The sequence below is a fragment of the Equus quagga genome, chromosome 1, assembly GCF_021613505.1.
Source record: "Equus quagga isolate Etosha38 chromosome 1, UCLA_HA_Equagga_1.0, whole genome shotgun sequence".
Taxonomy (NCBI): domain Eukaryota; kingdom Metazoa; phylum Chordata; class Mammalia; order Perissodactyla; family Equidae; genus Equus; species Equus quagga.
In genome coordinates, this window is record NC_060267.1 from 23,186,839 (window position 1) to 23,212,472 (window position 25,634).

Consider the following 25,634-nt stretch of genomic DNA (forward strand, 5'->3'; position numbering starts at 1 on the left):
ATATCGTCTGCATAGTAGTCAAGAACAGTTTGGAAGTTTTAACTTGGTACATGTGCTGTCCTAACTGTCTGTGAGCCCTGGTATACAGCATTAAATAAACTACGCATGTGGACCTACCCTTCTGTTGTATTCGATATCTTTGGAGATGTCAAAGATATTTATTTGGTATTAATACTGAACTAGTAATTTCCATTACTATTGTATGCTTAATTGACTCCTTTCCTTGTGCAATGTCATGTTCAAAAGCTACTTAAGATGTTTCATTGAGCCACTTGGTAGTCTAGTGAAGGATACTGAGTCAGATCCATGTCTTGGATCAGCCTTAACATATTTTGTCCGCCAGGGCGAAAGGGAGTTCTTTTTTTCCCAATCAGCCTTCAGATAAATAAGAACAGAGAAGGATATATGCCAAACATGATTTTATTTAACCATTCGTTATCAAAATAGTCCCTCTGTTCACTTGAGTTCTTCAGTCTCTTGAAACATGATGCAACAGCTTTTATAAAGCAACAACCACAAACCATAAGTACCAGGAACTTTATTGCTATAAATTTCCTTTTGATGTTTATAGAACATTTAACTACAAATGCAACAGACACCATGAATATAAAAATCTTCAGTGCTCTAAAAATCCTCGGGGCAAACAACTGCTAAAGGATAGCAATTCCAAATAAACAAAACACTTAGCACTTAAATAACCAGGGATTACAATATCTGTCTTCATGATAGTATAACACAAAGCTATTCTGTCACTTTCTTCCAGTCCCAGAAATAAGATGCTTTCAACCACCTATATTTGCTAAAAGGGCATAGGAATAAAAGCTAAGTTTTCTAAAGTTTAAAAGTCATAGTTTGGCTGGGATGTGATGCATTATCACTTAGGACCTGAAAAGATATGCATTCCCCTCCTCTCAACTGAAGACAAAATTCAACAGATTTTATTGACATGCTGGCACAAAAAAGTATCCAAGCAACTTCTATGTCTATATCCCATGTCTTATTAAGATCTATGATTAAATAGTCCCAAGAAAATGATTTACCTTAGCAGGGTAGTATAGTAGTTGAAAACATCAAAATGTTTGGAAACTAAATGTTTGGAAACACGTGCGCACACACACACACACAATAGTGCTTGGCTCACAGGAGGACACATTAAATAAAAAGTAAAAGAAACGTATAAGGGGAACAATCCAACTACTTGTAAAATTACTACAAAAAGAAGTATACAGCTTCCTTTTTCAAGTTCTAATCCGAGCTAATATTAACAACTAGCACTCATTTCATTATATTATTGACTGTCAGAAGGAAAAAAAAAATCAAATATCACTATGTCCTGGCTTTTATTTAAAGTTTTTCATCATGTCAGGAAAATCATAAAGAATGTGTGGACAAAAAGGACACCTGCCCTGAGGAAGTATAAACCAAGTAATAGAAATAAAGTATAATGGAAGTAAAAAGCACTAAAACTGAGTTGGGGATGGAAAAGAGGAAAAGCAAGCATCTCCTGCCTCTAATGGAGGGTCTTTTTATCAGTGAGGTCCTTCGTGTCTTTCACATCTTAATGTAGTTCAATTCAATATACTTTCCTAGATGCTTTTCATACTCTTAGAATAATGTATTCCATAAATTTTTAATAAATGAATATAAATTGCATATAATATACCTATAACATACTATGGAGTTTTTGATAGACATTGAATTTAGGAGACATAGCAGAGTGAGAATTTGTGCTTCTGTTCTTAAGTATCTACATGCTATACTACAACCTTTTCTACTCAGAAATCCTTTTTTATTTCACATCATATTCTGTTAATACTTTAAAAATCCAACAGACCTGACAATTAAAAGACCCTCAATCACCATTTGTGATGCTATCTGAAAATAGGAGGTTAGACTCTCCTGTCTTATTAATTTTTTAGTGAGAACTTATTATTTTGAAGGAACATGAAACACAATGCTAAATTATTTATAGAGACATTAAAATATTTATACATGCAAAGGCAAAATGACCATATTTGGTTCCCTCTACATTTTCTAATGAATAAAAAGGAAATGTAAAAAATTATTCCTCTTGTATACTCTGTTTCAATCAGAGGATAAAAGAACTGGCAATGTTTTTTGGCAATTATGTGTGCCATTAAGTCTCCTGTCCTTGGGTTTTGTCTGTGTGGTAGTCAATGTCGGCGCCCTGCCTAGATCCTCTTTGCCTACTGGTACACCCCATTCCCCAAGAACATTAAGACCTGCCCAGGGGATCAGGCCAAGGGTAGAGCTCACTTGAGGCCATATGACCACATCTTTGCTTAGCTCCCCCTATTCTCTCTCCTACTTCTCTCATCTCCTTACAGGTTTCCCTGAAGAGCATTTTCTCAATAAATCATATGGCCCACCCAAATCCCTGATGCATGTTCTTTTTCTCAGGAATCTCACTTAAGACAGAATCTTTATAGAATGATAGTATATTACCTAATTAAATGTTTGGTCCAGTTTCCATTTTCACTGTATAAAATAATGCAATGCAACATACAAATTTAGTACACATGGGTTAACTAATAGGGAAGGAAACTGAAGTCATAAACTAGCTCTAATGAATAAGTAGACAAAGAGAACAAAAGAGCAAACTCAGAGTAATTCTGGGCTCTTGGGTCCAGTTCCACTGGTTAAATATCTGATTGTGCCCTTTCCATTTGTCACATACACTTGTTCAATGACTTTGCTAAGGTTAATTCTGCTATTCCATGTTTCACACTTTAAGACCTTTTTTTTTGGTGAGGAAGATTGGCCCTGAGCTAACATCTGTTGCCAATCTTCCTCTTTTTGCTTGAAGAAGACTGTCGCTGAGGTAACATCTGTGCCAGTCTTCCTCTATTTTCTATATGGGATGCTGCCACAGCATGGCTTGATGAGCCGCATGTAGGTCTGCGCTGGGATCTGAACCTGCAATCCCCAGGCCACCGAGGCGGAGCATGCGAACTTAACCACTACACCACCAGGCTGGCCCTTTAAATTCTTTTTTATTATCAAGTTCAGTAAGCTACTATTGCTACTTTATTTCAAGTACTAAATCAATTCAATTATGTTTTATTCTGTCATTTTGAAATATCAGAGGAAGAGAAATAATTAGAAAACTGGCATTGATCATAACATGAATTGTCAAGCTCAATGCCAGACAGAATAACAAGCAAGATGTCATGTTGGTTATATTCCAGGTTACTGTTCATTGACAAACTAAGCATTTGCAAAACAGTCCACAAAATAGTGACATGTATATAATAGAAAATTTTGAACTATTATTAATTTGATGAAATGAAAATAACACAATCACAGCCCTTCCTTAGTAAGTGTGCAATAAGCATGAGAAAACAATAAAAAACTCACCAAGTTTTAGGTTAGTATGTATACACAATCACAAAATTTATTTCATATTTCCTACATTCAACCTTGAAGGAATACTTTACTCTCAAACACTGCAGAAATATTTCCTCCCTCTATTGTGTTCTAGATTTATAAAGTAATACTAACCCAGAAGGAGTATCAATTATTCTCAAGTATACACCATTCTTTAATTCTCTCTGCCTCTGTCCACTGAAGTTTAACTAATTGTTTTATGTAGTACTAGTTCTGTGCTTAAATGGTTGAAGGGACGTATCTCAACTTAGCTTCCTTCCGTCCCCAGAGTCAGGAGCAGAACTACGACAGCAATAATGACCATTCAAAGAAGCCTCCGGCAGGATCTGAGAAGCTCAACCTTTGTTTTATCAAAGAATGACTTTTATACTCAAAGGTTACACCACCATTCTGGGAAAACTACATCAACAATCTGTTACTTCCATTCAAGGAGTTTTAGAAGCAAGTGTCTTCCTGGTTAAGGAAACAAGCTCAGCAGGAGCAAGTGGAGGCGCTGGGAGGAGAGGGGAAGACATTGATATCTATGTACCCTGAACAATACAGCTTTCCTCTCTCCACCTTTCCAGCCTTCTAGAACGTCCATTTTACAATACTGAGTCACAAAAGTGAATGAAGAAAAAAGAAAGGGAACTCAGTGTTTATGTGCTCTAATGATCTATCTGTTTACTCTTTCAATAAATATTTCTTGAGCATTTATTTTATGCCTGGTACTGGGTTGGGTATTAGGAATACAATCGTGATCACAGTTGACATTGTATCCTCTCAAGAAGTTTCCAGTCAAGTAACGAAGAAAGAGTTTTCAGCTTTGTCTCTTTTTTTCCTAAACATTGGCACCTGAGCTAACATCTCTTGCCAATCTTCCTCTTTCTTTCTTCTCCCCATAGCCTCCCAGTACATAGTTGTATGTATCCGGGTTACAGGTCCTTCTGGTTGTGCTATGTGGGATGCCACCTCAGCATGGCCTGAAGAGCAGTGCCATGTCTGTGCCCAGGATCTGAACTGGCGAAACCCTGAGCCACTGAAGTGGAGTGCGCGAACTTAACCACTCGGCTATGGGGCTGGCCCCACAGCTTCGTCTCTTAAATAAACACAGTCTTTTGAAACAAAGATAATAGCAACATAAATATGAAGTATAAAATCTCTCTGAAGAAATAGAAAATGTGTGAAAAATAAGAAGGAAAACTTTGTCACTCATGTATTTGGAGAGATAATATAGTATTTACACATAATATGGGCACTGTTAAAATAGAAGGGTAAAATATATTTTTAAAAACATTTTTTCCTAAAATTATATTCTTACTAGAATTTCAATAGAGAGAAATAACTAAGCAAATTTTAAAATTTTATTTCTTGTTTTAATCTGACTAGAAAGGTTACATTTTATCAGTCCAAAAGTATTTCCACATGAAGGTATTGACTAAGCTTGTCTGGCTCTAATGGAACACCCAGTGCCAAGAAGAAAAAAAAAAAATCTGTTAAAATCACACACAGTTTTAAAAACATATGGTCACTATAAAAACCTGAAATAAAGGTAAAGTCAATTGGCAAACAACTACTAAATTGTTTTATGTGTGTGTGACAGTGCTTCACGGTAGAAGCTTTGCTAGTAATGGCACATATATGCACACACCCACAGACAATTCTAGGAAAAATATGTCAAGGCCAACCAAGGTCCTGTGACTATTGGGAGTTAAACACATAGTATATGGTTTTGTGATGACGATGCTTTAGGGCGACTTTAGTGTTTACCATTAGAATTGTCTTCTTTAGATCATGGCTCAACTTTACTCCATTTGCATCATTCCCTGTTGCCCCCCCCCACCCCCACCCACCCAGACATGAACCGCCAACCTGTCTGATGCCCCTATCACTATCCTGAGCCATATACCATTTACCATATACATTTACCAGTAAGTGAAAGCTACTAGAGCAGGAGGAAGTAGGGCTGGGGAAAGGGGATGGTTAGGTATAGACAGACAGGAAGAGATTTTTCCCCCTGGTATTAAAGGAGAGGCAAGCAAATGCCATCACGATGTCCTCAGAATCCCCTGCCACCTTAGAAGCGAGCAGAGGCTGGGACCTTTGTTTCCCAAAGAGGGGATGGTAAAACTGGGCAATGTGCTGTGGGACTGGCAGACCCCCCTCAGCTCCTTGCTTTATGGCACAGAGCGTGGACAAACATGTGGCCACATGGCAATGATGTCGCATGAGTCACCCAGCATTTCTGTTTTGTGCATGTCTCCAAGACAGCGCCTCTCTGCTCCTATCAACATAAAGGGCCAGCTCAATGCTGAATTATATCATTTGTCACTTTATGTATATCTTTTATATTAATTTTTTTAAAAATCTATTTGACAAAAAAATTAGTAACTTCAACCCTGACTTATACATTTTTTTGTATTCTGCACAAGGCACACCACAGATCCAGGAAAAGTCAGGACTGCTTAGGAAACTGAACCCGGTAGAGCTGGATGTTCAGTAGGGTAAGAATCAAAGATATTTGTCAGATGGGCTGATATCAGCCTTGCCTGTGGATCACATCAGTCCTAGTGTGCCTTTTAAAACCATGGAAAAGTTCTGAATTATTTCCATAACAGAAAAATCCTCCATTTCAGAAATACATTAAAAGGCACACTTCTATTGGAAATGTAAATAGTCACTTGCTTTTCCATGATAGTCACCTTTACCATTGATATTCACTTCCTGATGAGAATTCTATAGACAAATGAAGGTCAAAGTTACCTTAGGCTCCTCTCATGAGGAAAACGATTACTTTTTAAAATGTTATCAATGCACACATATGTAGACATATAAATATTTATATGGAAACTTACCGCCTAGTCAGTGAATAGAAATGGGAATAGAAATGATGTGCTCTGGGAATCCACCGTGTGTGACTGTACTTTCAAATCAGGAGAGTACTGTGTTTCTTTTGCCATTTCTAGCCCAGTGTCTGATGGGGAAAGGTCAATATTTCATATAACACAAGGGAAAGGGACTTTAGTTTCTCCCCCAGTATACAGACAGGAAAAGAACAGAGGCCCCAGAAGGTTAAGTGACTTAAGATATTGCTAGGTTAAACCTGTAACATAGTTTTCTTGACTCTCAATCCAGTTGTATTTCTGTGGTGCTGGCAGTACTGACTGGAGAATTAATCTATGGTATAGGAAAAGGCAAAAAGTTGCCAGGTTAGCTAGTAAAAATAGAAGGCATTACAGTAGTAAATTTCGGAGAAACTATGAAACCAGTAAATAGGGGCAGAGCTATATATGGCCCAGGAAATACTATCTTGAGGGAAAGTCTGGGAAGGAGTTGGATGGAAGAGGATCACAAATAATGATGTCATCATGGGAAAGAAAATGATTTATGTATCAAATGGCTGACTTGAGCCTGCAAACTCCAGAGTACGCTCCTAGGTCTTGTTGGTCTGTCGCTTCTCCCCTGACTTTTATCAAGGTCAGTGTTTGATAGAAGTCAAGAAGCAAGGTACCATATACTCTTAGTCTATTCTAGCATTGGCAATTGCAAGGGAACTCCAGACGCTCTGGACCCCAGCTTCAGATAAGGTGGGATGCTCTTGCTCCTGGGGCTCCATAAAAGGGTTAGGAATTCTAGGAAGACTGACCTGCCCTTCCATCATTTCAAAGGACTGGGCCTAGCCAAGAGGATGAGGGTCCAAAAACATGAACAACAACAATAAAGCACTTGTGTCTAGCACACACTGCAGCATTTTATGTCCTGTTATGGGGCCACACATTAAATCTTTAACAGAAAACCTGCAACACCGGTAGGAACTATTAATCTCTTTTAAGAAATGCGCAAACTGAGGCTCACAGGATTGTCTATTATTTGTGGAAAGTCAAACCATAGGGGCAAGATTGGAGAATCCAAATTTCTGAACTTAATCCACTTCTTTTCCATTTTATTAAGCAGATTCACCATAAAATGGAGTGAAAAATCACAATCCATAATTAATGTAGAAATTTTTCAAAAGGTATCACCTCAAATTTCAGGGAAATGACGTGTTTAAATTTCATATAGTTCCTTCTAAATAGATTTCCCAATGGAAATAGAAACTTTTGACATGAGGCAGCCTGGACTCAATGTCTGGCTTATTCTAATGGCTATTTCCAGTGATTATAAATAAAATAAATCACTTTTCAAGTGTAATTTTCAAATTTTAAAATTAATGGAATGGGATGCATCTGATAATTTGTGCTATTAACATTCTAAAATTGAACGGAGGTGGGAGGAGGCTCCAAAACAGGCTATACAAACTCTTTTATGGCTACTTGATACCCTCGCAGGATAATCACAGTAGTAGCAGTTAAGATATTATTGCTTCATGCTCCTTGAAGACACCTGTTCTAGGTAAGAAGCCAAGCTATCAATAGAAATGGCAGTAACTGTTGTGGCAATATACCTGTGGTCTCCAGGGCACACGTGTAGGGGCCTGTCCCTGCCAAGCCTTGTTTAGGTCGAGCATCATCTTTCCTTTGGTAGGTCTCCTTTTCAAGTGAATGGATGAATAAAGCTAATGAGGATTAACTGCACTTCTGAAAGGTGTCAGCGAAGGTTAAAAGGTTCCATTTGTATGAGAGTTATACTCTGCACTCTGAGATTCTCTTATAAACCTATAGGACCTAGAGCCTTTTAGCTACAGACTGCATTTAATTAACCCAATGGTAAAAACCAGAAGTTACTGTCTTGACAGATGAGCTCAGCATGAAATACGGTTTGTATACTTATTGCAGGCTTATAATAAAAAAGACTAATAATGAACAAAAGAGATTAAAACAGACAACTTTCTTAGTTACCATTAAGTTAGTAGGTTCAAATGTAGAAGACTATATTAAAAGCCTTTAAAGAATGTTCCAGATGGTCTGAGACACGCCAGACAACATTCCTTACCTGAAGACTACACATGAAGAAAACATTCCATTAATTTTATGAATGTGTATATGTTTGTATGTCCATACATCCATATGTACATACACATATATAGATATATATGTATTTTATAAATGAATATATCCCAGTGGACAGTCATCATTAATATTATAAATGTATTTTTTCCTGAGGTAAACAGATACTGTATATAATCTCTGGATTTATCTATGCTCATGAATTTGTTTCACTCAAAAGAGAGGTACTATTTTGCGCTAAACCATCAAAAGCGGTGTCTATCCAACATTATGAATAAGTCTTCCATCTGATATTTGAAATGGGTGAAGTTAAAATTTCTTACCATCCAAGCTGTGACAAAGTCCCCCATCCAGGTCCCTACCGCAGCTAATTTCATGAAACTTTCATTTCGGATGCCCATATAGTCTGTAATGATATATGCTCTGTGGAAACAAAGACACAAGACATTGCCCAGACTCAGAGAGCCATATAGTCAAAGCTTTCTGATTCAGCAACCCGCAAAGGGACTTCTCCCCCTTTCAACAAGCTTTCTTGCTTTTGTCTCATCTCATATGCTTACAAATCTGAAAGGCTAGGAAGAGCTCTGAGGGTGTCTGGGTCAGTTCCAATTAGATTTGAAGACTGATTGTGGCTATACCAATTACGATGTGCATTTCATTTTTGAGCTGTAAGACTGACAACAGCTTTTGGAAAATCAAACAGAAATACTCAGCAAAGGCATCATTTCATGCTCACTCAAGTATGAGGAGAGCAAAAACAATTCCTGAATTAGAGTAACTTGAAAGGGAAGAGAAGAGCTCACTTTCCTTTAGTTCTGTCAAGTCAGAACTATTGAAAGGGACTAAGCTTAGATATAATATCATACCTGAATAATGTTCAGAATAATGTTGATTTGAGAAAATTTCCACGAGATGAAGCAATGGAAAATTTGATTCAAACATATGTGGTTTAAATTATTATTTAAACACAATAACCAGAAGATTTAATTTCACCAAACACAAGTAACAAGGCCACGCTTATTGTTTAAGAATTTTCATTTCCATTTCCTCATTTGATATTCAAAAAAATCCTAAGCATTATTTTCCCATTTCGCAACTTCTCTGAGAAAGCTGGGACACAAGGAGATCACTTAACTTGACCAATCAATGCCACATAAGTAATGAATGGTAGTTAGAAATCAAATTTCTCTTTCTCTTTCTCGTCTTTTTAATTCTTTTTTTTTCACTGAGATCTTTTTTTTTTACTCTAGATTTTGTTCCTTTTCTTAAACATGATAATACTTGTACAGTTTATAGTATTAATTAAACTTGATTCTTCTTAGATTAACTTTAAAACAACATATAGTAGAGGACAGTATGTTTGTTATTTATCTACTTAAACTATGAAGAAGCACTTTTTGAAGTCACGAGAAGTAAAACATCTCCAATTCAGTTATTTTTTTTTCTGGAGTTATTCCAGACAGTTTTCTTATCCATAAAATAAACAGATATTTAGTTTTATTTAAAAACAAAAGCAAAGTTATAAACTCTTAAAACAACTCTTGTTCCACACACTTCATTTACCTACCTTTGAGAGTCTATATAAATATCTTAAGGTCTTACCTCAAAATTCTGGGTCTCTAATTCCACAGGTTTCCATAACAGCCCCAAAATTTGTAGCTACCATAAATTGCATGCTTACAATGCACCAGAGATTGTTATTAGCCCTTTAAATACAGTGTCTCCATCAACTTTCATATCAGTACAACAAAATGTATTATTATTTCTGTTTTCCAGAGGTTGAACTGAGGCTTTAGAGAATTTTTGCAACATTCTCAAGGTCAAGCATCTAGTAAATGAACAAGATTTGAAGCTAAATTTGATTGATTCCAGAATCTAGGCACATAACCACCATACCATACCTTCTTCGTACAAGTGTGAGTGGAGATATAAAAAACACAAGGAATATCCACTCTGTTCCCCAGTGTTTTAGTAGGCAATGAAGATCAAGACTTATTTCCTCTGAGGATAATTCATAACAAGAAGTCAAGAGTAGCACCCAGAAGCTGCAGCTCCCCAGAACTACCACCAAATCTTGGACCCTCATTGAGTTGACCAATCTAAGCAGACTCTACTGGAAGCCCCCAAGGTAACTCGGACAGCTTGGCATGTCTCCACTATTGTTGAACAGTTCTTGGGCAGTGAACTCAGTGTACTATAGAGTATTAGCTCTGGTAGTTGTCCAGCTCTTTCAATGACACCTATTTTGAAGAATGTGCTCAATGCCACATCCCTACCTGTCCACTTTGCCAATTAGTTCTAGAATACATTGGGTTGGGGGGGAAATTTCAAGGTACATTTCTTGTGGTTGTATAGAGGTATACAAGAGAAGGCATCAGTTTTTTATTTCAGCGCCTAAACATAGGGATCAGATGGATAAGCTTGCAATAGATCAATGATCCAGCCAAGAATAACTAAAACAAATCTAAATAAAATACAAAAATTACCCCCAAGATCTGTTTAAAGGTATCTGAGAGCTGATGAAGCACTGAGGACTAGAAAAACCAACATGCCAGATTGGAGAGAACTGTGGAAAGGTTAGCTATATTTTTCTCAAGGGACATTTGCTGATTCCACATGCAAGGCAAGAGGGTAACAATCTGGGCTTTGCCTGGGCAGATGGCTGTCTCAGTGGGTTGGAGAGACAACATTAGAAACTTAAGGAGCCAAGACCCTTGTGAGAAAGGAGGGGTCCAGAAGAGAGCATGATACACAGCTGGTTTTCCGTTCAAGACATTTGCCACATTACAAACTTGTTCAGGGAAGAGGCTAAGAGGCTAAGCAGAAAGTCTCTGAAAAGCATAACAGAGGTTGGCAACTTTATCATACTGAGGAGACTATTATAGTTCATGACCTGCCAGAGGGAATGGCCCAAGAGAATACACTGAGCTATGGAGGGCTGGACAAAACCAGAGATGGATGAGTCCTTGATGAGACTGTAAATCAGTCTTTACCCAGTCCATTCTAAGACTGGATGAAGGTGATCAGCTCCTACTTTTTCCACCTAACAGAGGAAAGAGTGAACCTTCTCCAGAAGAATAAAATATTATCTAAATACTCTACACATTTTTATACATAACATTCATCATTCATTCAAAAATTACTAGGATGTCAAGAAACAGGACCATATCACTGAAAATGAAGAGAGAATACAATATTTAAAACTAGATAATACGTTCCAGAGGACAGGGAGTTATTTTGGCTATTCTTTTCACTGTCAATTCCCCAGCACCCAGAGCACAGCCTGTATAGAGTAAGTGATGAACAAACATTTGCTTGATGTATGAATGAATGAAGTAACCCAAATTATTTTTATTTATTTCTGTATGGCATGGGTAGACCTATGTATGTTAAACCCAAGAAACAGGAATAAAATGAGACTGAATTACGAAGAACTTTTCCACAGAGGAAGACATTAAATATGTTTTTAAATTGTTTTGTGTGTTCACTTTATTACTCCAACTACATTAGTATCTCTTTGGCTGCAAGATAGCTGTCCTGCACACATCTAGAATGATATATCTGCACAAAATAAGGAAATGTCCCTCCTCTGTGGCTATAGGCACATGGTAAGTACTGGATGTTATGATAACAATGCAAATGAGATAGCAAAGATAGTTTACAAAATAATTAACATATTTAAAAGTGAAGAGTGATATGTAAAAGTTAGTAGTTGTTGCTTTGGACAAATATAAAGAAGAATGACAAATAGGCAGATCTGTTATAAAACTTTTCAACTACTAGCTCATTGATTTGCATGTCCATTAACATTTAACAATATTTCCTGCTCCGGTTGCAAAGGAAGGAATGTGCATACATTTTTATCAGCAATTTTAGCCAGCTGCAATCTCACATTGGACTCTAAAAAAGTAAAGCTGTGAAGCTTTATACTGAACAGTTTTGGGGAGTGAGTGATTCAGAATTAAATTTTATTTGCTAGGAGGCACTATTAAAGTTTTATTTTTGTTTAGAGTTTTAGCTAATTATTTTAACTATTCATACATAATTTGTTTGTTTTGTTTTGCGCTTTAGCTGGTTATTTCCACTATGCATAGATCTAGAAAGTCCTGCAGTTCTACCAGCCTTCGAGGTAAATATTGATCATTGATATTTTCTTCAAAGTCTTTAAATGAATTTCTTTTCAGGCCATAACTTCGGTTTTAATTTTTTCTGGAGATTTCAAGCTTTGGTGTCAAATCCATAACAAATGTGTGGAAACTTCAATAAACAGGATTTTGGAAAGTTTCATAATTATCATAACAGCCTGAAAACATAAGCTACCAAGATTATCATACCTAGTGAAACCTATGTGCTAAATGGCCCTAAACCAAACAGATTCTAACATAGGCTAAATAGTCAATAAAACTATAATAAATTGGTCTTACAGGTGAAGAGTCTTCATGAGTAGCAACAAAAATTCCCGTTCACTTCAGTCTATTACTTATATACAAGTGGATGCAGTCAATGCCAGGTGATTTAGGAGTTGAGTCTCTGAAAGTTTAACAGGAGGCAGTAAACATAGATCATCAAACCAATATGGATCCATGCTTCACTGAAGATCCATCTGTGGTCAGCTGGATTCATAATGTCACAGCTGCCTCTCCCAGGCATGTCTGGGCAACATAAACAAGATTGGGGGTTTCATACACAAGTAAATCATGGATAAGGAGTTGACTTACATGAGTACAGACCTGCATTAAACACAGTGAAACTAAAGCAAAAACTCTTAAGTATTCTTACAACATCGAGGTGAAAATTTGTCACTGTGAAACACCAAAAATTAAACCTAGATTTATCATATTAACATTTTCTCAATCTTTTTATGTTTATAATGAAATGACTAACAGCCTTTAATCCAGTCACTTAGTCCACTGTTATCCAAATAACCACATTTTAGTATTTTTGCTCAAAACTCCTAGTCCTTGACTATTAAAAGACTTTGATGGAGCTCAATACATTTCTTCCATGCAAGACCTAGGTATGAAGCTATGGAGCAAGGTCCTTTGAAATGTCAAAAATACTGCAGACAATCATTAGAAGTAGCCCAGAATGATTCAAATTGCATCTGGATTCAACAGTGCTCACAGATAAAATACCAACTCAAATTTCCCAACTTTAGCCATTCATCCCCTCTAATTCTTATAAGGGAGACATATATAAGAAGACTGTAGATGGACTTTTCATTGAACAAACCCACCCTGACCATGAACAAATCCACCACAAACAACTCTTCCTTTCATTCCTTGCCTGGCTTTAGCCTATTCACAGTGAAATGCATTTGTATTGGATGCAGAAACCTTAGTATAATATCAGTTTCTCTGTCTCCTTTACTCTCAACATTTGATTAATCACTAAGGTTACTTCTGAAAAGCTCTCAAATCTATGCTGTTTTTCTGTCATCACTGCTACCAATGTATTCTGTTCATAATCATCTCTAATATGAATTAAACCAACAGCCTCTTATTTCCCTGGGACAGACTTCCTCTTATTATAGACTCTTTATTGCCACTATAGTGACTTTTGGGGAAGTAATATGATATAGTAGAGGAGCAGGAGTCCTGGAACCAGAAAGTACTGGCTTTGCAAACCACCTCCCAACTCTATGACCTGGGACAAATCGGTAATCATCCATTCCCTTATCTGTAGACTGGGGATAAAAATATCTTCCCTTCACAAGAGTTTCATGAGAATTACATGAAATAAAATATGTAAGCTTCTAGCATGACTATTTCATAATAGGCATGAAAAAATGGTAAACCTTTGGCCTACTGGCTCCCATTTTCTAAAATAATATAGTGGTTCCCATTGTCACAGAATAAAACACAGATAAGAAGACCCTCCACTCTCTGCAAGCCATCTCCTTTTTTAGACTCATCTCCTTTCAGCTTACAATCTCTTTTTTTCAGCCTCTCCTCCCCATCATGAAATCAATCTCACCAAACATTCCACCACTCTATGATGCATCTTAGCATCCTTGTATGCAATGCTCTCTTTGTCTGGAATGCCATCCCCTTCTTTCTGGCCTGAGATTATTAACTCAACCTGTCCACTGAGAAATCTCCTGCCATTACCCCTAAAAGTAGTCCCTTCCCGGGCATTACTGTAACACTTTGCATATAGTTCTATGTTAAATAAATTTCCCAAAGTATTCTAATGATTTTTCTCACATTGCCTCCCTCTCCTGCCAGACTTAGTTCACCAAGGGTAAAGAACATATTTCCTTTGACTAGGCAGGTGAAATTCTCTGCCCAGTGTATACTATGACTTAAGAATGCAATAAATATTTAAATGAATTAAGTAGTCAATTGACTAATGTAAGAAGATTACTTAGATGATCTGACCCTGGGGCCAAACTAGGAAGAGGATAAAAGGATAAAAGATAAAAACACAGATTTGCAATATAAGATAAAAGAAAACATCAAAGATAAGTTTTGACCATGTAATTATGATGTTCTAACAAAGTCAGAATAGCATATCATCGCATCATTTTTATTACCTCTCTGGAATAAAAAGCTAGAGGCCAGAACATAATCGAACCCAAACGAAGAACACATCCTTGACTTTCTGCAATCACGTGCTGTAAATTTATTTAATTTGAATATAAGTTAGTTGATTACTAATTAAAAAAACTAAAATATTGTAAAGTCTCTGCATGGTATTTACTGAATGTTAATGTTTTAAAAGAATCCTTTTACATGAGACTATGTATCAGTACATAACGTTGTGCACCAATTTTCTGGCACAAACAATACAAGAGCTATATAGTAAAATACATTTTTTTACCCATGTGAAAAAAGAAAGAAAATTTATTTCACTGCCCTTCAAATGGATACTGCCAAACTACATTTGTTGCTTGTCCTCTAAAGTAAAAATTTAGAAGTTTACAAGGTTACAAAATAATATAGCCTCAAAACTAATTTTAAAGCTACAGAATTTTTGTGGTTATACCCCAAATTTCTTTCTTAATAGAATTTTCTTTTTCCTCAACTTCAAACACTTCAAGAATACAAAATCTACCTGAATGCTCAAAATGGGCCTGTCTTCTACTTCTAACAAATTTAATAAACACAACCAAGACACTTCATGTATCTTTACTAAAGTCTTTGGAAAATAACAGAAAGGGCAACATTTTAAAATCCTGAGCTTGTTGCTAAGAGAACCTCAATAAATCCCCAAGGGAATCCAGAGTCACAAATTACCTAAAATTAATTTCATATCTAATTTAACCACATTTTAGTGTTAAATAACATTCAATGCGTTTATAACAATCTGGATAAAATATATTTGAATTGTCAAAGTGAATTGCCAGCTGAGCCAGAATGACATTAATTAATTTATCCTGCATAATGATGCTGTCTTCCAAACTAATTGGAAAGGCATAAAATAACTTATAGATCTGCTAAGATTGTGCTGCGGCTCAAAGGAGGACAAAAAGCAAGTTCGATTTTAATGGGTGTGTGTCAGTGAAGGTAAGTGTTTACGGGTATTAAAAGGTCAAAATAGATGAGAAATAATGACATGAAAACACTGGGACATAAATACAATAATTAATTTTTGACAGAAACTATAATTTTTTTCACTGTGTGTAATAAAATAAACACGAAAAATGAGATTTTCTACAAAACTTTCCAATTCAAAGCATAATTGCTTCGTGATAATGTGATAATTATTCCTTCTTTCCTCTTCCCCCTCCTTCCCCTTCTCCTCCTTCTCCTCATCCTTCTCCACGTTTTGGATACAAATTCAATCACCTCTTATTCCCTTCCCCATGGCTACCCAACACTATTTCCCAATCATTTATTCCCTAGTCTTGATGGAGAAATTTTGGACTCCAGAGATGAGAAGGGGGCAGGGGTTTATTTTTGGATCCACGAACCTTTCTTGCAGCATGTGAATTTATATTAGATAAGCATCTATTTTATGTAATATTCATTTACTCATTAAACAAATAATTACTGATGTCTCACTATATGCTAGAGCATGGGCCTGACACTTGTAAACTCTTAAGTTTCCAAGGGAAAGGAAATAGCACCCCGAGTTAGTTGTCGCTTACTGGATTATCACTCAGCATCTCTTGTCTAGTCATTTCCTCCCTCCCATATCACCCTTCCCCATTGTGAGGGTGAAGCTTATGGAGTAAGCTTATGGACACAGGCATACAATAATAACCAACCCTGCTGCGAGCCTATTTTTTCCTTTTCTGGTAATTTAGAACCAAGACTCAAAGAGAGAAAGAAGGAAATCTCTTTCCAGGAGGTTGGATGAAAAACAACCCAGTGATTATTGGTGATCACATTCAATTCCCTGTGAACTGGGGAACCAAGTCTGCAGCAAGAGAGAAGGTGAGAGAGAGAGAGAGAGAGATTGAGAGGGGGCAGAGAGACAGAGACAGAGACAGAGAGAGGATCAAGGCAGGCTGACTCACGCCAAGGAGAGAAGAAAGATAGGAAAGAAAGATTGGTGGTGTGGGAGTCTAATTCCAATGCCTTTGGAGACCTGCATTCCTGCATTTTGGATTCCATGGGTTAATTACTGGTAATTTCTAATAATTACTGCCCCCCATCTTTGCTCTTAAGCTAATTTGACTGAGCTTCTGTTAGTTGCAATGACAAGAGTTGTAATCATTCACCAAGGAAAAATTTTAGAGCCTAAAAATGTGGTTCATCTGTACAGTTTTAACAATCCTTTAATTCTTTTTAGAAAGGAATGCTATTAAACTGGCTACAAGAAACGAGTCACTAGTTTGGCTGATAGACTGAGGGTGGTTTTCAGATTACTCCTAGTAAGAACCAGGATAAATGTATTGTACCCACTCTGTATGACACTGCTCAGGACAATGGGGAGACTTTTGCTTACATCTTAATGTACTATTTACATATACCAATTTTGTAAGTGTGCTAAAGTTTGGAATAGCATTTCCCTCCTCAGCTAAAAAATATGCTTACATATTCTAGTTAAAGCCAATCTATTACAATGTGTCTCCATTTCTCAGATGTAGGGCACACGATGAGAGTGTGTCAAATGAGTGACAATAGTGGGGGAATATCTATGCATTTAATAGATAAAAAGCAAGATAAAGAGGTTATATCTCTTAGCTTGCTAGTCTAAAGGGAGCCTGGTTTTGAAATACAAAGTGTTGATAAAAGACAAAACAGACATAGATAAAGTGTAACTTAGAGAGAGAGGAGGCTGCATTTCTGACAGATCAAAGACTTTTATAGGCCTGCTCCAAAACGTCAGAAGGTAACAAAAAGATCAGATTAAGCAGACATCACTTAGGGTAGACTCGAGAGCCTGAGAGTTTCACAGAAGCTTGGGAGGGAAGCCCTAGAATTGAGTTTGCCAATGATATGAGTAACTTGGGGTAGCTGATATAGGACTCAAACACTTTCCAGGTGTTAAATGCTACTGGGACGCTAAATAGCACACACCTTTCACCCTCAGCCATCTCTGGACTTGGACCTTGCATGTACAGAGCCAAACCCCTGGGGCATCGCTTTAGCCTAACAATGCCTAACTATTATCAAATACCCTTCAAATTAGAAGTGAGATCCTTCTTATTGCTCCATAAATTTGCTCTGCAATGTTACTAATTATATAGCTTCATTTGATTTAACAATAAAGAATTTCATGCTCTGTTTTTTGCAATGCATACTTCACAAGCTACACCACAGGAGTCTACAGCAAGAAAAAAAGGAAATAAAGCCACATTTCCGCCCACCTTGTGAGCATTTCAGGCCCATCAACTTCATTCAATGAGCTTTCAGAGTGTTTTATTGTGTGCTGTTATAACTAGAACTTCTAGCTACCACAATGCTATTTTCTTCTTCTCTCACGCGCTGTAATGAAGTCCAGTTGGCACTGATGTCAAAGATGGTTCCAAAGATACCCTCTCTTCTCCTGATGTCCACCAAGTCCCTGCTACAGCTACTCACGTTGTCAGTGTGTGTGCCGAGGCCCAAGGGCACTGCTCTCTGTGCCAAGGGCAAAGACGACATCATCACAAACTCTATTATTGTAACCTCTGTGACCTTCACCAATTCTGAGATCAGTCACCTATACACCCACATTACCACACTGTGCTTGTGCCAGCGCATGCCAATAGCAACAGTGCTGCTGAAGGCTTACAGCCTCAAATACCCGCAGAGATTATGGAGAAATGCCTAACTTTAACTTTTACTTGCTCTTAAATAACAGCCTTCTACCTTTGGATTCAGGTGTGAATCCATGGGGCCAGGAATAAAATACGTCGAGATTTAGTCATAATTCCTTCCATTTCAACACTTGCCCGTTGTCCTTGAACCAGAGATCCTTGCTTCAATAACGTCTCAGAGGTTATTTTCCAGGCTCTTTGGTGCCATGTATAACAGCACTATAGAGGCAGGATTACAAGTAAACTTAGTGGAGTGAGAAAAGATGTTTCCCCTCCCAAAATCTACTGAAACGACAGTATAGGAATAAAAGAATAAACCTGCAGAGGAGAAGAGATGAAAGACAATGAGAAATTTTAATAAAATTTTTGGAAAGCAGATTGAGGAAGGGTGATGAGTATGGTTTCAGCTTTCTCTGCAGTATTAAATCCTTCTGGGGTGTGTTTTAAGGAGGGAGCTAGATTCTGCCTCTGAACCGCAACAACACCTGGGATGGGAGGCTCAGTATTTCTGAAGGTGAGAGAGAGGAAGGATGGAACCGAAAACAGGAACTGGAAATCCCACATGATGAGCAATTAGACCACCAGGTACCCTCCTCCAGCCAATAAGACCAGGAAATGAGTATCACCCTACCCAGCTAGAGGGAGGCCTGCTATCTGGAGAAAGTCAAGCCGAGAGTTAGATACTTTAGTGAAAATAAAAGCTGTGAAAATAGAAGATTTTTTATATTAAACTGAGTTCCATTACTCACAATGCTATTTGTCTGGGTTGAAGACAGAAGTTTCATTTCAAAGAAAAATGATCAGCCCTGCCCTCCCCAAAAGGGTTATTACAATTGAGGGTCCCCCAGAGAAATAACCAAACGCCCATCAAGCACAACGCCCCTCCACCCAAGTCTTACCGTCACAAGCCTGTCTATGCACAGAGACTTTTCAGGCATCTTTTTATTGCCTACTCTTAAAAATGAATAGACTTAAGATATCACCATATATTTGAGGAAAACCTCTAACAACAACAACAAAAAAGCTCAAAACCAAAGAAAATGAGGCACTCAGAGGAAACAGACAATGTAGAAATCAGAGAAAAAGCATAAGGATAGAATAAAGATATTTTTCAGACATGCAAAGTCAAAATTCAATTATATGCTGTTTATAAAAAGTACATCTAAAACTAAGGTTACATAAAAGTTGAATATAAATTAGTAGAAAAAGGCTAACAAAAAGATAAAATGCAAACAATAAGAAAAAGAAATTTGGTGTAGCCATAATATCAATTGTTAAAGGCGAAACATATTATAGATTAAGAGGAAACTTTGCTAATGACACAAGTTTCTACTCATCAGGAAAATATAATGTGCTCTCAAAATATAGAAATTAAAATAAATTGGCAATGGGGGCCGGCCCAGTGGCGCAGCGGTTAAGTTCGCACGTTCCGCTTTGGCGGCCCAGGGTTCGCTGGTTCAGATCCTGGGTGTGGACATGGCACCACTTGGCAAGCCATGCTGTGGTAGGCATCCCACATAGAAAGTAGAGGAAGATGGTCATGGATGTTAGCTCAGGGCCAGTCTTCCTCAGCAAAGAGAGGAGGATTGGCAGCAGATGTTAGCTCAGGGCTAATCTTCCTCCAAAAATAAATAAATAAACAAATTGACAAAATGGTAAGAAAAAAACAGACAAATTCACACAGAAAATGTGAGATATCAATATATTTTTCTCACTAACCAATGAAAGCAGACAAAAAATTAGGAAGGACATAAAGGATTTGAATAAGAGAATTAACAAACTTTAATGGATATACATAGAATAACTCACCCCACAACTACAGAATACACAACAGAGAACATTTAGAAATACTGACCAAAACAAAGGCCGTAAAGCAACTCTCAAAAATTTTTAAAGGATTGACTCATACAGAGGATATTCTTTGACCACAATGTAACTAAACTGTAAATCAATAATGAAGAGATATCTTGACAATCTCTACATCTTTGGAAACCAGGAGATACATGTCCAAACAACAGAAATTGTGAGTCAAAACAGAAATCTCAGTGGGACAGAGAAAATATTTTGAACTGGATAATAATGAAAACATTGTGAAATACACTTAAAACCATGATTCAACTTTTAACACATTAGAAAAGAATGCTAAAAATTAATGAGCTAAGAATCCTTCTCAAGAAATTAGAGAATAGCAAAATAAGCCCAAAAAAGATAGAAATAATAATTTTTTTTTGATGAAGCTTAGCCCTGAGCTAACATCTGCTACCAATCCTCCTCTTTTTTCTGAGGAAGATTGGCCCTGAGCTAACATTTGTGCCCATCTTCCTCCACTTTATATGTGTGATGCCTGCTACAGCATGGCTTGACAAGCTGTGTGTAGGTCTGCACCTGGGATCTGAACTGGCAAACCCCAGGGTGCCGAAGTGGAATGTGCGAACTTAACTGCTGTGCCACCGGGCTGGCCCCAGAAATAAGAAAAATTTTTAAAAATAGAATTTAGTTAAACAAGTAGTAAGAAAAAAGATGGAAACCTACAACAGAGAGAATGAACAAAGTTGGTCTTGCAAAAAGACACAAAATTGATCACTCTTTAGCAAGAATGATTAAAATATAAAGACAGAAGGCACAAACAACCAATGTCAGGACTGAAAAAGGGGCATTGCTACAGATCCCACAGAGATTAAACAGACAAGAATGCTTTTGAAGAAATTTAGATGACATCAACAAATTTCTAGAAAAACATTTTCAAATTACCAAAATGTACATAGGAATAAAAAAATAGATCTATAGCTATTCACAAAATTGAATTTATAACTAGAAACTTTGCCACAAGAAAATTCTAGGCCCAGATGTGCACAGGAGCACTGAGAGAAATGTGCAGGAATGTTTATAGCATCATTATTTATAATAGCCTGAAACTGGAAACAGCCCAAATGTCCATCAACAGAAGAACAGATAAATATATTACGGCAGACTCATACAATGGAGACTATTCAACAAGGAAAATGAACAAACTACCACTATACACAGCCTGGATGGATCCCAGAAACTGTTAAAGAAAATAAGCCAGACAAAAAAAGAGAACATATTGTATGATTACAAGTATATAAAGCTCAGAAACAGGAAAACTACAAGGATTAGGAAAGTATTATAAGTGATAAAACTATAAAGAAAAGCAAGAAAGTGAAGAGCATAAAAGTGAGATAGTCGAGGGAGGGAGAGTGAGGTTTATTATTAGGAGGGAGAGTCAGAGGGCTTCTGGGATGCTGGCAATGTTTCTTAGTTTTACATGAATAGTGATAAAGTGGGTAACATAGGTGTTCACTTAAAAATATTTTATAATAATTCACTTTGCAGCATTTAAGCTGTTTATATGTGTTTTATGTACTTTTGTATAGGTATGTTATTTGTGCATTTTAAAAAATTATAAAAATAAATACCTATTATTATAGAAGAAGCTTAAGATATGGTAGCTATTACCGTCATTTTATAGGAGAAACACTGGGATAGCAGAAGATCAACATAGCTTTTGGGAGAAAACTATGTTTACGTTGGATTGCAGAGTGTCACAAAGGGACCTGGAGGAACAGCAGAAGATTCCTGAAGTGTGATCAAGCCTGTGTATGTTGGAACAGTGCAATTAGCGAAATATCCTAGCTAGAGCAAGGACAGGGTAACAGAATAATAAAAGAGGAAGCTGAAAATTAATGATGTAGTGAAGGGCACTGAGTACCCACAATATAATTTAGCCCCTGTTTTAAAGCCTGTGAACAATTCACATTTGGAATTTAGATTGTTTGAGTTTCTTCCATAAGGCACTGCATTTTAAATATCTTTCTGCTTGTTAACTAACCATGCTTCTTAGTATCTCTTAATGGAAAAATGATGATACAGCTTCATCAAAGGCAAGGGCTACCATTTTGACATACATAATGCCTGATAAGGTAGAGATTAAATCAAGTGCTATTTGAAAAGACCCATAAAAATTTATATCTGCTTCTTTTATTTCAAGGGGTGAAGCAGAAAGTCACCTCGAAGCACTTGTTCTCTTGGTTCCATGAAGAATCACTTGGGTAATTTCCCAGTAGCTCCCTGGTTAAGGGGAAGGAGAATAGGAAAGGATGTAATAAACTTCTGAGACTCTAGCAAACCTCTCCAAACCCCCTGACATGCAGAGCTGGTCACTGGGGAGGAAATGGGTCCAACTACTCCTCCAGAGGGAAAGTACAGAGGACATGAGTAAGGCCCAAGGGAAGAATGATGAGGCCTTTCCAAACAAAAACCAAGAGGAAAGTGGGTGGCCAAGCTGCTGACTCAGGGGCATGCATCAGAGGGAGGTTTTCAGCACCTGGTGTGACTCATGGGAGCTCTTCTGAACCCAGTCATTCTGAGGGATACCCTCGTGGCCTATGTAGGGTCTGGGCTGGGGAGGGTACTGAAGCCAAGTGGACAGGAGTCCATGTAACTACGCAAGTGCAAGCTTCAACAGCAACGCCATGTGCAGCAAGACACGTGTAAAGCAGAAGAATAATCAGATGGCACAGCTTTCTCTATGGCTGGTATTGGAAAAACACTCCTGTGACCCCAAATTGGACTGGCTGCAGCATCAAATTTAAGGTCGATTGGGTAGGCGAACCATCAAAAAGGAGACTAAACTCCCTGCTAATGAATGCAGGTAGAGTCTCAAGTCATTAATTAGAAAGGTTAACATAAATCAGCTCCAAGCTGTACTCTGAGTTTGTGAAGCATTCTTGCCATCAACACACATTGCCAGAGATTTCTGCACAATCAGCTTAAATCTGCTTGGCATATATATCATTCCCCACAAACACTGAAAGCACTGGCCTTGGGTAGGAATTAAAGGTCTGTGTGCCCAGAGATTCCTAGGAGCATACCCAGGTCTGAGAGAACAGCCACTCAAGATGCCTTGCAGCCACCTGTAACTTAACTTGATGGAGAGGGTCAGTTATTTATTCATTCATTCAGCAATACTGATTGAATACCTCCTATATGCCGGGAAGGAACTGTGCTAGGTGCTGGGAATACAAAGATGAACAAGACATGGTCATCACTGCTTAGCAAATGACAAAAGACACACAAACAAATCAACAGAGCCCTATGCGGAAGACGCTATTCATGCGAGGAGAGGCAGAGACGAGAGACACCCAATCCATCTGGTGTGGAGGAGAGGGCACAGGGAGAAGAGCAGGCTTTACAGAGGAGGGACAGAGGAGGGAAAATGCATTTGAAGCAGAAGGAAACAGAGGTAGGATGGCGAGAGGGCTGAAAGCAGCAGGCGTGTTAGAGGGAGCAGCACGGGCAGCTCAGGGCTGCTGCCGGAGTGCGCAGTGAGACAGGAAGGCAGGCCCGGGAAGCAGTGGCTGTGTGAGGAAAGGCGCTGCACAGCCTTCATAAGCTCTGCTTTTTAAAACACTCACTGAAATGGGAACATTCCAACATCTACTGGGATATTATCTACTTCATATCTTTAAAATGTTTTCCATTTAGGAAGCTGCATCAGTCAGGTTCTCCAGAGAAACAAAGCCAGTAGAGATTAGACTGATAAATAGACCAATAGGCAGACAGATAGATACAGACACACGTGCACTCACACACATACACATACATATACACATAAACAAAAAGATTTCTTCCGAGGAAGTGGCTTATGCGATTGTGGGGGCTGGCACGTCCGAAATCTGTCGGGCAGGCCCGCAGGCCGGAATTTCTTGGGCAGGAGTTGATACTGCAGTCTTCAGGAAGAATTTCTTCTTTCTCTGGGAAACCTGCTTTTGCCCTTAAGGCCTTTTAACTGATTGGATGAGGTCCACCCACAAGATCCAGAGCAAGCCCCTTTACTTCAAGCCAACGGATGGTAGATGCTAACCACATCTGCAAAGGACCTTCACAGCAACACCTAGCGTTTGATTAAAGAGCTGGGTGCTACAGCCTAGCCAGGTTGACACATAAAACAAACCATCACAGAAGCCATACTTCCAATTTACATTTAAAGATATACTTGTTTTTACATCCAAAAATACAACTCCCATCAACAATCCCTAAGATCCTAATTTTAGAATTTAACACAGAACTCCTTTAATATTGCCTCTACTTTCCCCAACACGCGCGCACACAAAATAACACCTCATCAAATAGAGATGGTGCTTCCCATCAATGTGCTAATTGAGAAGTCAATACTGATTTAGCTATACCTTAACATTTTATCATTGAACCGGTGGGATTTCATAGTATTTCTGAAATTTTTTTTTTTTGCTTTTTTTTTTTTTTCAGGAAGATTAGCCCTGAGCTAACATCTGCTGCCAATCCTCCTCTTCTGCAGAGGAAGACTGGCCCTGAGCTCACGGCCGTGCCCATCTTCCTCTACTCTCTATGTGGGACGCCTGCCACAGCGTAGCTTGCCGAGCGGTGCCATGTCTGCGCCTGGGATCCGAACCAGTGAAATCCAGGCCGCCAAAGCGGAATGTGCACACTTAACTGCTGCCCCACCAGGCCGGCCCCAGTATTTCTGAAATTTTAATTCAATTTCTATGAATCCATACCTGTAGCTTAAGTTGTAATGAGTTTTGTTTTGTTTTGTTCTTTCAACACAAGACTCTATAAGCTTTCTTTTTCTTCTGGCTCCTTTCTGAAGTTCTTTCTTAGACTAGAACTATTTTTGCTGTCAAACATCAGCTTCCCACTCTTATGTTAACAGCTGAATGTTAATAGGTAAATTACATTCGTGTCCAACCTAAAAAGCATTCCTTTCAAACCCAAAGGTACTCACTTTTTTTTTAAAGATTGGCTCCTGAACTAACATCTGTTGCCAATCTTCTTTTCTTCTTCTCCTCCCCAAATCCCCCCAGTACATAGTTGTATATTTTTAGTTGTGGGTCCTTCTAGTTGTGGCATGTGTGATGCCACCTCAGTATGGCCTGATGAGCAGTGCCATGTCCACGCCCAGGATCCCCACCAGCGAAACTCTGGGCCGCTGAAGCAGAGCACGCGAACTTAACCACCAGGCCACGGGGCCAGTCCCCAAAGGTATTCACTCTTAATTCCCCTAGAATGCAGAAGTCATGGTCAGATTAGGTATTTTTATCAAATGATCT

General features: G+C 38.0%; 1 protein-coding gene across 2 annotated transcripts in view; it reads right to left on the reverse strand.

Moving 5' to 3' along the window:
• TMEM117 (transmembrane protein 117) overlaps positions 1 to 25,634 on the reverse strand; it is a 425,103-nt gene that overhangs the window by 192,039 nt on the left and 207,430 nt on the right. The window contains exon 4 of one of the 2 annotated variants that reach the window (XM_046685850.1): positions 8,657 to 8,756. The exons of the other annotated variant lie outside the window; for it this stretch is intronic. Within the exon in view, the coding sequence (XP_046541806.1) occupies positions 8,657 to 8,756 (100 nt within the window). The remainder of the gene's footprint in view (positions 1 to 8,656; positions 8,757 to 25,634) is intronic. 2 annotated transcript variants of the gene reach the window in all.